The sequence below is a fragment of the Sinocyclocheilus anshuiensis genome, unplaced genomic scaffold (genome assembly GCF_001515605.1).
Source record: "Sinocyclocheilus anshuiensis isolate Anshui unplaced genomic scaffold, SAMN03320099.WGS_v1.1 scaffold1303, whole genome shotgun sequence".
In the NCBI taxonomy this organism is placed as follows: domain Eukaryota; kingdom Metazoa; phylum Chordata; class Actinopteri; order Cypriniformes; family Cyprinidae; genus Sinocyclocheilus; species Sinocyclocheilus anshuiensis.
This window is the reverse complement of record NW_015537954.1, coordinates 1201436-1214112: the sequence shown is the minus strand read 5'-3', so window position 1 is coordinate 1214112 and position 12677 is coordinate 1201436. Positions and strand designations below refer to the sequence as shown.

The 12677-nt window shown below is 39.5% G+C and overlaps 1 protein-coding gene across 1 annotated transcript in view; it reads right to left on the bottom strand.

Moving 5' to 3' along the window:
* Positions 1 to 6436: 6436 nt before the first annotated feature.
* The window catches only part of LOC107665315 (zinc finger protein basonuclin-1-like), an 8576-nt gene continuing 2335 nt past the window's right edge, over positions 6437 to 12677 (bottom strand). The window contains exons 2-5 of the mRNA XM_016456142.1: positions 12414 to 12516; positions 11128 to 11363; positions 8811 to 10519; positions 6437 to 8625 (exon numbers count right to left, since the gene is read on the bottom strand). Coding sequence (XP_016311628.1) covers positions 8040 to 8625; positions 8811 to 10519; positions 11128 to 11363; positions 12414 to 12516 — 2634 coding nt within the window. The 3' untranslated portion in view covers positions 6437 to 8039. The remainder of the gene's footprint in view (positions 8626 to 8810; positions 10520 to 11127; positions 11364 to 12413; positions 12517 to 12677) is intronic.

The following is a 12677-nucleotide window of genomic DNA, read 5'->3' as shown; positions in this document are numbered from 1 at the left end:
ATGCTAGGTGATCACTAATTGGAAAGTTCAACACCTTTATAAAAACAAAGGGATATTAAACAATAGAATGGGAAGAGCCTCTTTAAACACCGGCAAAGGCGCAACGTGAAATACTGTGAAATAGTCTGTCTGCAAATATCGGTTCAAACATTTGCTTAATAATAATTTAGTTTCTCAGATATAGAATGTCCTTTGTACTGTATGATAATACATAGAAATACGGAGTTAAATATTACTAAGAAAACCATTTCCTCTAGAACTGATTTTGTCAAGACAGCAAAGCGATCCGCTGTTCAAAACCAGGTCTCAGTCAAGCTCAACATGAATAGAGTGACTATTGCTGGAATGAAGTCAGCTTTGGGACTCTGGAATTGTCAGACATCTGTAAAACCAGAGAAAGGGAGTAGTGCAAAAGGACATGGGTTACTAGAACGTGTAGAGAAGAGCAATAATTGGGGGAGAAAACGCCAATGCATGGTCTGCAACCTTGCGGAGTAGACCGTCTCCATGAGTAAGTGCAGCACTGTAAACTCAAAAAGCACACTATACGTGACAAGTAGAGCACTTAAAATGACAAGTGTCACAGTATAAATCCATATTTAAATTTAAAAAAAAAAAATCACAGCGAAAACTAAGAAAAAACCAAGATGCATAGTGGAAACTCTATGTAAACATACTGGTCACAAAACAGACAATAGATCAACCATCCCTAAAAACCCTGTAGTGCACACTGCTAACTGGATCTCTGTGATTTAATTCTTCCTAGCACTCAGTTTGGGGCGCCCCATTTATCTGATAGCACTGTAAACTCAAAAAGCACACTATACGTGACAAGTAGAGCACTTAAAATGACAAGTGTCACAGTATAAATCCATATTTAAATTTAAAAAAAAAAAATCACAGCGAAAACTAAGAAAAAACCAAGATGCATAGTGGAAAGTCTATGTAAACATACTGGTCACAAAACAGACAATAGATCAACCATACCTAAAAATCCTGTAGTGCACACTGCTAACTGGATCTCTGCGATTTAATTCTTCCTAGCACTCAGTTTTGGGTGCCCCATTTATCTGATATCTGAGCTCAAGAAAGAGCGTATGTGCCCCTGCACAATGTAGTAAATATTGAAAGGGTGGCAGATAGTCAAATACAAGGAGAACTTAAATGGAAAACTGTGCTGATCTATTGGAAAGAGCTCCTTTGGGATGGTTTAACCCTAAACAACTCATGCAAACACAATTAGAAAGAACACACACACACACACACACACACAGTAATGGGACAAAAATATAAGAACTACACTTACAGAGAAAAAAAAAAGAAACATTTCTGCAATGGAACTATTACTCAGTTTGCATAAAAATACATTTGTCATCTTTGTTCAGTCACCTGACAATTTGGACAGATTAATTGAATGCATGACAAGCTTTCAAGCGCTTTATTAGGCCTGTATCCACAAATTTAACATTCAGAATCAGCACTGTTCAAAATAAAGCTAATATGCAATTACCAATAGTTCAAAGTACAAAATAATTCAGTTCTCCAATAACGATCTCAAAGCAATATTAATATATTAAAAGGTATTATACAAATCTCAAAAAAATGGGCAACTCCAATTCAACTCATTAATTCTAGAAATCTATGGAATAAAGCCTGTGTGTTAGTGATGCGCGGATGGTGGTTATATCCACGGGCGCTGCGGATAATCCGCGGATCGGGTTCGCGAGTTTCAGTCTGAACAAAACTCTGGAGTTTCAGCGATGACTAATCTGAACACCTCTGATTGGCTACTGCATTCCTAAGCTCAACAGAATCGTGTGTGATTGGTTATAATGAGCAACGCTGTAAAAACGCTAACAATAAAACATGATGTAACATAACCAGGTCTAACTTTAATACAGCAATCGAAATTTCATTTTAAGTATTAAAGTTTTATTGAAAAATCAGGGGACCCCCCCAAGTATATTTTTTGGGTGTTATGGGGGGTCCCTTAATGCTTATTCAATTCAATTCAATTCAATTCAAGTTTAATTATATAGCGCTTTTCACGATACAAATCGTTGCAAAGCAACTAGACATAATTAGCGTAGCTGCTGTTCCAACCAAGCAAAATTGATTTATTTGCTTATGGGAGGTCTGGGACCCTCCCAGCCCCCACTCAATTCAAACACTGTCTAAAACACACACACTTGTGTCAGAATGCCCATCTTGGCTAGTTTTCATGTAACAGTCTATTATATCTTAAGTGAACGTAAAGAAAGAGATCGGAGGTTTGTCAGTACTGATCTGTGCATTAGGTCTTAAAGTGACAGCACTATTTTACTTGCTGCTGTCTGTCATCATTAATCTTCAAAGAAACAGAGAAAACTGCTCTAAGTAAGAATCATCTGTTTAATTCATACAGTGAACATTATTCAGTGTGTGTTTTTTTAACCGTAAACCGCATAAACACATTTCATTACACCAAATACACAAAATACTGTTCTTTTTAGCAGCATCATATGACCCCTTTAACGCAGGGTTTAGTTCCAACACACAAACCATGTAGTTTTCAAATAAGCCTGAAGGATGTGATTAGTTGGATCAGGTGCGTTTAATTAGGGTTGAATCTAAACTCTACAGGGCTATGGCCCTTCAAGAACTGAGTTTGACAGCCCTGCTATATAGTATGGGATCTGCCATTATGTAACTTTAAGCTCTGTCTTACGAAAATTAAAACACACTATTGTACCAGGACAAGAAAAATATTAATTAAACACTTCTGTAATGTTAAACTATTATACATGGGGTTTTGTTTTTTGTTTACATGTTTTTTTTTTTGCGGTCTGTGTCCATCTGAAGCCCAGCTAACAAAAAAAATATTCTATGAAGGTGTTCCTAACATTCCCATATAAAAATATAAGTTTTAAATGTTCTTTTAAAAAATATTTTTGGTTATGCGGGAACATTCCATTTTATAATTTTCCAAGCATTATGAAAATTATGACTTTGAAGGTTTTGTAAACGTTCTGAAACAAGTAGTAAGATTTTTTTTTAAATAGATGAATGTCAATTTAAAACTGATGTTCTTTTACTTCATTAGTTTGTTTCAGTGTATTTAAGCTCTGTATTGATTTCAGTCCTTGTCAGTTGTCATCATGTTTAGCTTAGTTCATTCTGTTTCATTTTTTTGTCAAGTCAAGTCAAGTCATATTTATTTATATAGGGATTTTAACAATATAGATTGTGTCAAAGCAACTGTACAGCATTAATTAGGAAAATAGTGTGTCAATAATGCAAAATGACAACAGTAAACACTCAATTTTCAGTTAAAGGCAGTTCATCATTGAATTCAGTGATGTCATCATCCAGCTCAGTTCAGTTTAAATAGTATCTGTGCAATCAAGTCAAAGATATCGCTGGATATTAAGTGCCCCCAAGTAAGCAAGCCAGAGAAACCTAAACTCCATCGGTGACAGAATGGAGAAAAAAACCTTGGGAGAAACCAGGCTCAGTCGGGGGGCCAGTTCTCCTCTGGCCAGACGAAACCAGCAGTTCAATTCCAGGCTGCAGCAAAGTCACATTGTGCAGAGGACTCAACTGGTTCCTGTGGTCTTGTCCCACTGGCCGTCTAGGACACAAGGTCTTCACTGGGGATCTGTCTCTGGAGCTCATCTAGTTTTCCTGATCTCCGCTGACATTCAGGGCTGTAGAGGTTTTGTGGAAATAAAGTCTAGCTGCTACATTTAGTTTCTTTTTATTCATCTTACTTTTAAACAAACTGTGACAATAATTCAAAATGAACACAGGTTTAGTTAACTGAGTCAAAGAAACAAGGCATAATCCACACAGACAAGATGCAAATAAACATCTGATTACTTTTCACTGTAGGCATGATCAAGTACACTTGATTTCTGTCTCCAAACATTCACTTCTTGAAAGCTTTGAGTCTGCCTTTGTTTTACCATAAGCAAAAGGCCTATTTTGGCCTATTTCTTCTCACCATAGCTAATATAAAAAAAACTGCAGTAAAATAAATTAAACTGAGACTGCGATGACTAGATGTACATAAATATATACATGTCTGGCTGTGAATATATGCTGTTTCGCTGGTGAACCAGAGCTGTCTCTCATGGACAAAAGCTCTGATCCTGCATTCTTCTATTTCCTGCAAGTTTAATGACTTCTTTTTCTCATTTTCTCACTTGAACGAAGTCAGTAGGACACCAACTGTCAGCAATAAGGTCTGACCACCATTCCTGATCAATAACATCTTCAGTCGCATCATCTGCCTTGTTGAATTCCTGTTTGTGTTACTGTGAACCACAACAGAAAGAGATTTATCTTGTGATGCAGTTCGTATGTATTGCCAAAATCAAATTTTCCTTGAGAGGAACAATAAAGTACCATCATCATCACCATCATCATCATCATTACCATCACAAGAAGATATGTTGTTACACTTAGTGATGGGAGAAACTAACCTTTTCGAAGCTTCAAATCAATTTAACCAAATGCTTCACAAAATGGTTCACTGTTTCGAAGTGCTCGAAACACCACTCTAGTGACGCCTGATGATCAAAAATGTGTAAATGCAACAAAAACTCAGGCTAAAACATGCATAAAAACAACTTTTAAAAGCCCATTGCAAATGTTTTATTGAAAGTATAAACATTAAATGCAATTTAAAAATACCATTAAACATGAAGTGTCTGTATAATATGTGGTTTTTTAAATATTTCATATTAATTTGCAGGGCTTGTTTTGTTGTTTTATGGAGAGCTTGTAAATAGGGACCAGTACGAGACTATTAACTAATTCTCATCCTTTTAATTACACAAATGTCTCATTAAAAAGTCTACAATTTGATTAAACTAATCCAAGATCAGGTCAAAACCATAGACGCTGGTACATTGGTTCCCAGTGGCAAACCATTGAAATTTCTAAACATTTAGAATGAGCTACGATTTAATGAAGCGTCATTTACTGAAGTCACATGACTTAAACAGTTTGATAAGTGCTCCGACCCACTATTTCGAAACAATTGATTCACAAAAGTTTCAAAGCTTCACGAAGCAGTGCTTCAAAAAATATTTAAAAAAAAAATAGCACCGTTCACTAGTTACTCTCAAATGCGCACCAATGTATTGACACACATTGTGTCAGATTGAGTTAGACCTATCGGACTGTGCCATCTAGAGTTTCATGCCAGAATTTTGTATATATGTGTGTGTGTACGTTGGGGTGGGCAAAAAATCAGCTCACAAAAATTTCTGAACTGCGAAACTCTGAGCTCCATTTCACCATCTCAGAATCAGAGCTTTTACTTCTTTGACAGAAGTAATATTCCTGGGAGAGAGAATTGTTTCTTCAAACCATAAGCCATAAACTCATGCTGTCTTGTGTGCGGATTAGAACCCACTGTTCAAACAACCTAACCAAATTCAGTGTGACAAGAGCCACAAGATGGAGCCAGATCACTACAAACCAAAGTGTCATTTGGTGGCATAAATACCAAGTAAATGGTAAACACTAAAGATATATATATTAACAGAATTCAGACTTTGTAATCTTTTTTACCTAAAAATAAAAATAAATTGATAAAGAAAGATACAAATTACTTCACCACGCATGCCCATACAGCAGTTACACAAGTCAGGTGGGAAATCCCAGAAGATAGTGATTATTTTGGCCTAAAATACTGTAATTAATCAATCGTACACTTTTATAACATTTAAAGCATGTGACAAATTCACCTGATGTGAGATTTGTGCTGAGAACAGACGTTCTGTTCATTTGCATGTCAAGCTCATGAGCCACAATCACAGTCTGAAGAGCTACAGTCAAAATACACATAATTGAACTTCAGCTTTTTTCCAGTTCTTCATCAAATTCAAAGGAATGTACATGTTGAACTGAGAGATGGCATGTGGCTAGACACGATTCTACATTCTATGCCATAGATATATTTCATTTTTTTTACACTTCATTTAATTTACATACTGTCTGTTGTTTATGTCCTGTACTCTGAGCCTAGTCACAGGTATTTCATATCTGAGTGAACCCAGTGCAAGCTGTGCAAATGACAAAGACACACACAAAACAAAACTGTATGTTGCTTCAGATTAAAAAAGTTTTCAAAATAAATAAATGTGTAGTTAAGGTCACATCATCTTTTCAAGTGTCTGAGAATCAGAGATCTTGTCTGATGTCAGGCTTATTTTCTTCCTGCTAAGAAATACAGATCTTGTCAAACTTGAAATTGTGAATGTTATGTTTGTCATTACAAATCACATATAGCTCGGAAAAGAACAAGGGAAAAAAAGGTAGATTTTATTTCTACCCCCTGCTTAACTATGTTTATGTATAAAAGTAAGCATTTACTGGTATTTTTAAATAACTGTTTATTAACACACAAAAATGATTTTATTGAACACAAATAAATGGTTGTGGATTAGATTGGTATTATAATCCTTATAACCCTTCTTATCACATTTCAGCATACACTTTTGGTGGAGGGGAGGGCAGCTTACAAAAGATTTTACAAATAAAACAAAGTTAAAGGAATAAATGTCCACAGGTTTGTGTGTGCTTGTGGGAGCCAGTGTAAGACTCGATTCGTTCAGCTCTGATTCGCATCAATATGTCCTCGTCTGCTGTCCTCAGCCTAAGCCTTCGCTGGTACAGTGCTTTGACCATACTGATATTAAACTCATTGTAGAGCAACATCACACTGAACTAATGAAAATGTGCTACAAAACTGAATCTTCGCTGAATCTTTCATATGTGCGTTTCCATGTGTGCAGTCGGATGCTCCGGGTCTTTTATGCTGCTTTACACAGTCCTGGATTAAGAATCTTTGGTCTCCACATGAATAACAACTATAGAAATATAGCTGCAAGCAGCAATGAAGGGGCCAAGCACGACAGCAACAGTTACAAGTCAACTCAATTTAATATTAAACTCAACTCAATTAAAATGATTTAATGTAACAAATGTAAAAACAACTGAGACGAGAAGGATTCAAATTTAAATAACCAAGACAATGAGACCGATTTCACAACAAGAAGAGAGTGTGAAAACAAAGAGAATCCAGCCAAATAGACGTTATCAGAAACATTTGTTACTAAGCTGCATGGTTGAAAAGTGAAGACTGAACTGTTTGGTGCTGTAGAGTTTAAGTGACAGAAGCCAAATTTGGTCTAGGGACTCCCACGACACAAGAAGAATATGACAATGAACAAACACTGCAGGTGCTTGGCCCCTAAAAATAAAATTTACGCACAACAACTTACTCAACAGGAACACAACAGCCTCTTTAAAGAGCATATTGATTGTAACAGCAACACAATCGATCAACTTCACTGAATCTTTTGTAATAAAACAAATCTGAACAGCAAGCAAACACAAATATACTAGCAGAAATTTCACTGCAGCACATGATAACATGAGTCCTGCACCATCAAACGGCTCGTGCTCCTCATAACTTTCTCACCAACACTCAGTAGTGCTTGCTCGCTCGCTCTTTCTAACAGTCACTCTCTCATCTGCTGTAGACTCTGTATCAATGTTCTGTCTCTGTCTCATGCTGAGGAGGGATGTGTCCCCTCAATGAATAAGTGCAGAGAAGGAAAACAAGACATGATTGTTATGTGACTTTGGATAAAGAATGAGGGACTTAAAATACTGTATAACCGCACTGATTGTTTTAAGGATAATAAAATGATTCTGTATGTGCTTTCTCATGTTGAGAGCACCTCTGTCTCTTCGATCTTTTGCTCTGTCATTTCTTCAGTTATTTCTAGGCATCTTTCTGTCCCGCTCTTAAAAATCAATAAATATAAGGAACGTTTGTCAAGTAGATATTACATTAGAGATTAAAAACATATCTCAACATTAAAAAGGTAAACAACATCGGGTTTTTATAAATATGATTGTGTCCTTCCAGTTGTGCTTGATTGTGCAGTACAAAGAGCGGAGTGCTTTTGAACCCGAATTAGGAGTTAGGAGTAAATCTTTGACTATGTATATTTAGGAGAATATGGCTCTGAGTGTGTGCCCTACGCTTGATTCAGGGAGGTGTTCATTGCAAGGTTACGGTGTAGATTTGGATTCTGACTGTGTCTGTTGCGACTCCGAACAGAAGAGAACGTAGTGTCACACCCTGGAACTTTGCACTTGTGAAGAAGGCGAAGGTGCACCGTTTTGTAATGAGCCCTGAATGTGCCTTTGTTGCTGTAAACTTTCTGACAGAGATGGCAGGTGATGGGCGACGAGCTGTTCGTCTGCTGACTGAGGCAAGGCGGAGACACGGCCGCTCTGACGCTCAGCCCGTCGCAGCTCTCATCACTGTCCTCCAGAGGGAGGCCTTCCTCGCTGCCCACATCTGAGTCCCAGGACGAATGGGCGCTTCCTCTGGTGCTCAGGTCCAGTACCGCTTCATTCTCCACAGCGCCCTCTACTGGCTCAGATGCTCTCTCCAGCGATTTACTCATGGGGAAGACGAGGCCCGTACGGTGACTCTCTTTGAGGATCTGGCTGAGGGGCTCTTTGTGAGGGAGGTCTGGCTGCTCTCTGCGGAGAGAAGATGTTCCTGAATGATCTTTGGTCAACAGCCTGTGGTGCAGATTCAGGTTTGCACTGTGTCTAGAGAATTAAAAGCAAAAATGTTTGAAGACAAATCCAACATGCTTTTGTTTCTAAATTTTTGCAACTATAAAAGCAATCCTCAAACTCTTAGTCCTAATACAGCAACACAAAAACTGTCATGTGCTTTTAAAAAACTGCCTGGTGTAACACGCATTCATTTCCCTCAAGCCTACCCGTCTTACCTGTCTCTGCTGCGACGGGACGGAAAAGCAGCGTTGCAGCCATCCACAGTGCACATGTGCATCTCTTTTAAGTGCACGTTTCGATAATGCATTTTGACACTGTAAGGGTTTTTAAACATCTTACTGCAGATCTCGCATGGGTGCGTCTGCTCATCTTTATCATCTGCACATATGGTCTCTGGGTCGCTGCAGCCGTCTGCACAGTTTTCACTGCTGTGTGTGAAATGGGCCAGTCGGTGGCCGCAGGGCTGCTCTGGCCGCGAACTGCATGCTGGTTCTTTGCATTTTGAGAACTCCCTTTCTTTCTCATCGTTCTGTTTATTGTGAAAGAGAGAAGGAGACGATGGCGAGATGATACGACTGTCCTCCTGAGTTAGTTTGTCCCATTGTGTGTCCTGTGAGTTGAGACCGGATCGGACGTCACAGTCCACAGGTTCGCACCCCATGCTGCTGACGTCACACTTTTCTGTGTCTGTGGAGGGGCTGAGGGGCAGAGTCTCCTCCTCGGACACGCCCTCAGCCACCAGCTCATCCTTCTCAATTTTGATGGGCATGCTGGACTTTCTGGACTTCTTCTTGGGCACCGGCTCTGAGCCGCTCTGCATGTGACCGGTGCTGACGGGCACCGAGGAAGACAGAAGCGGGAGAGAGGGCAGGCTGCCCGGCGTATGAGCCAGCTCAGCCGGGGTCACCAGGCTCCGGTAAAAGGGAAGCACGGGCTGCACAGTCTTTAGATTGGGAAAGAGGATGCCGCTCTGGCTCATGCCAGATAAAGATCCATGGAGTTTGGGCTCTGAGTTGCGGATGATAAAACTTGAGACAGTCCTGCTCTCTGAGATAGCAGCGAAGTCTCGCTTCTCACCTTCGGCTCCGTCCTCCTGCCTCGGGCTCAGACCGCCCCGCAGGTCCTTGTCACGATTATTGCGGTTCATGGGCATGTGCAGCCGCGGGTTCGGGTTTGCACTGTGCCTGTTCCGACTGCGTAAGGAGCTGAAGACCATGTTGCAGCCCTCGATGGTGCACTTGTGTTTGATCTTCAGATGAACGGCATTGTAGTGTATCTTCAGAGTGCCTTTGTCGTAGAAAGTCTTCTCACAGGCGCTGCAGAACACGCGGCCCTTCTTCAAGGATCCGCTCTTCTCTGCACACCGCACCTTGTTCTCAGGAGACATGTGTGTGATTTCAGAAGCGATGGAGGGCGTGCAAGGTGTGGAGGGAGAGGAGTTTCCGCTAACGTTAAACTCTTCCGACTCCATCTTTGGAGACTCGGCATCCAGCAGCATCTCTGCGTCAAACGGAACAGCGTCAAGGCTCACGTCTAACGTCTCGTGCCTCATCGGTGCCTCCTGGTGGCTGGAATCGCTATTGGAGCTCAGCAATGGTGCCGGAACAGAATTCAGCAGTTGCAGTGGCAGCATGAGGGCCATATTGTTGACTAGCGTTTCAAAATGGTGTCCATTACTGCAACCGGCTGCTTCGGCTTTAGCCGGCAGATGCACAGGCCGCTGCGTACTGCTTTCGATGAAGCTGCGGATGTCAGAATTGGTTCTTGTGGTTGGGACTACTACTGCCTGTCCCTCCTTATCCTGCAGCGCCATGAGCTCCACGATGGACTTGGTCTCTCCGAAGCGCAGGAACTGCTGCAGCGTAACAATCTCCTCTTCAAAGGTCATTATGGCCCAGCGGTCCAATACCTTACCGGCCACATCCTAGACACATACACACAAGGAATATAATTTGCATTACGAATTCTAAACTAACAAATGTTCTACACTTGGGCCGTAAAATACTCCATAACTTCTGACAGATTGACAGTGTTACTAAATAACAAGTCATCCATACATCTAATGCATGTGGACTTGAGAGGTCTAATTACTGCAGCAGAGCGATTCGTTCTGGAGCGTAATTTTTCTTCATTTAGATGATGTGGGTTTCCCTGTCGAAGTAGGAGGGGAGGGGAGAGATCAGAGGGGAGTCAGGCAAGTCTTTCAGTCTGCCTGTAATTACTCTTGAGTGCCAGCAGGCTTTGAAAGTCATGCAGCAGCTTCATGTTGTAACCAGAATAAATATTTCATCATACAGCATTCATCTATTCGTCTGAAGAGGCTTTAACTTTACATTCTCCACTAGAGGAACTACCATGAATTTAATTCAAGCACCTGAATACTTGACAAGCAAATAGAATGAAAGAAACCTCGGTGGCTGCCAATGGATTTTCAAGGAAGAGTGTGACATAATTGTAATTATCCATCTCAAATTGAAGTGTGTTTTTCTGCAAGTGGGTTCAAGTGACCGGATCAGATGGGCAGCAGCTCACCTGCAGGACGTAACCGCGGATGTAGTCCTGGAGAGTCCAGTCCAGTGCATTTAGGATCTGAATAACCTCCTCCTGCTTAAGAACGCTGAAGAGGCGGTCCAAAAGGATCTTGAGACGCACTGGAATCGCCTGAGTCCCATAAAGCATCAGACTACAGATATCAAATACCACATCGGAGTGAACAATCTCCACCTGGCTTCCTTGGTACATGTGATGAACCTTCAGCTTACTCAGAGCTGCAATTAAGCAAAACAGACACTGGTTTACATGCAGAAATCACTAAAGCATCTCTATATGTTTCATGAAAGCATTTCTGTCATTCGTCTGGGGGTTTTTTGTGGCTTTAAGTGTGCATTTTTATAAATTTTAGAAGAATTATTCATGTAATATAAGTGTGCTTTTATCTATTTCCTAATGAGAAATTACAAACAATATTGTAAGTGACTACCATCTACAAATACTAATGATTACAACAACAAAAAACCTGGGACACTACACTGGCCATCAATTTATAAATTACACCACATAGCTTTAATGTCAGAAAGGCAATGTTAATTTAGATTAATTTAGAACTAACAGATTTCTTTATTGTAATTATTATTTGAATATGCCAATTTAAGGAATATTTAAGGTTCAATAAAAGTTAAGCTCAGTCAACAGCATTTGTGGAAAAATATTGATTATCATCACAAAAAAAAAAAAACCTGTCCCTCATTTTCTTTAAAGAAAAACACAAAAACATTACAAGGAGGCATTTACTATGGAAATAAATGTGGTTACATTTTTTGAGGATTGTGTGAAGCTTATAATTTTATAAAAGCACTTCAATTCTTCTGTTAAAAGGTGTGTATTATTTGAGCTCATAATTTTGATGGTTATTTTAGGAATTACATTGTCATGGAAACCAGTTTGTAAAATTTGCAAATATGCACAAAAAAGGTTAGTAAGCATTTTCCCCCACAATATAATCATCTTAACATGCACAGTCTTGTCGCTATAATTTTAAAACAATATTTTAGCATTTACAAATTTGCCCCCCTAATTTCTATTGCAAGTGCCTCACTCAGTGTAACAGATATTGTAAAGAAAATAAATAATTTTTTTTTTAAGAAAAGGAAAGACAACAACATTATTAATCGATTGAGCTTAACTTTAAATTAACCCAAAGTATTCCTTAAAGTGCCGTTAAAAAGGAGAAACAGACAACAGTCAAGAGTGTTAAATGTGGTCTGAAGTTGTGTGAATGTTTGTGTGAAATGTAATATTGTTCAGAATGTGAAACTCACCATGGGCGACCCAGCCGTGCCTGCAGTGCTCACAGAGACGCCGCCTCAGTTTACCAGGTTTGAAACTGTCACAGTTGCAGTTCACCACCGTGCAGCAAATAGCCTGTCAAAATGCACACGATAATAATGTAATTGAACTGTAATACAGACCACGCATTTAATTATCACAAATAACCCGTCTTCTATCTAATATGTAAAGTTTAATACTTTCACTTATATATATGTTTGTGCGTGTGTGTGTGTGTGTTTGTGTGTGTGTGTGTA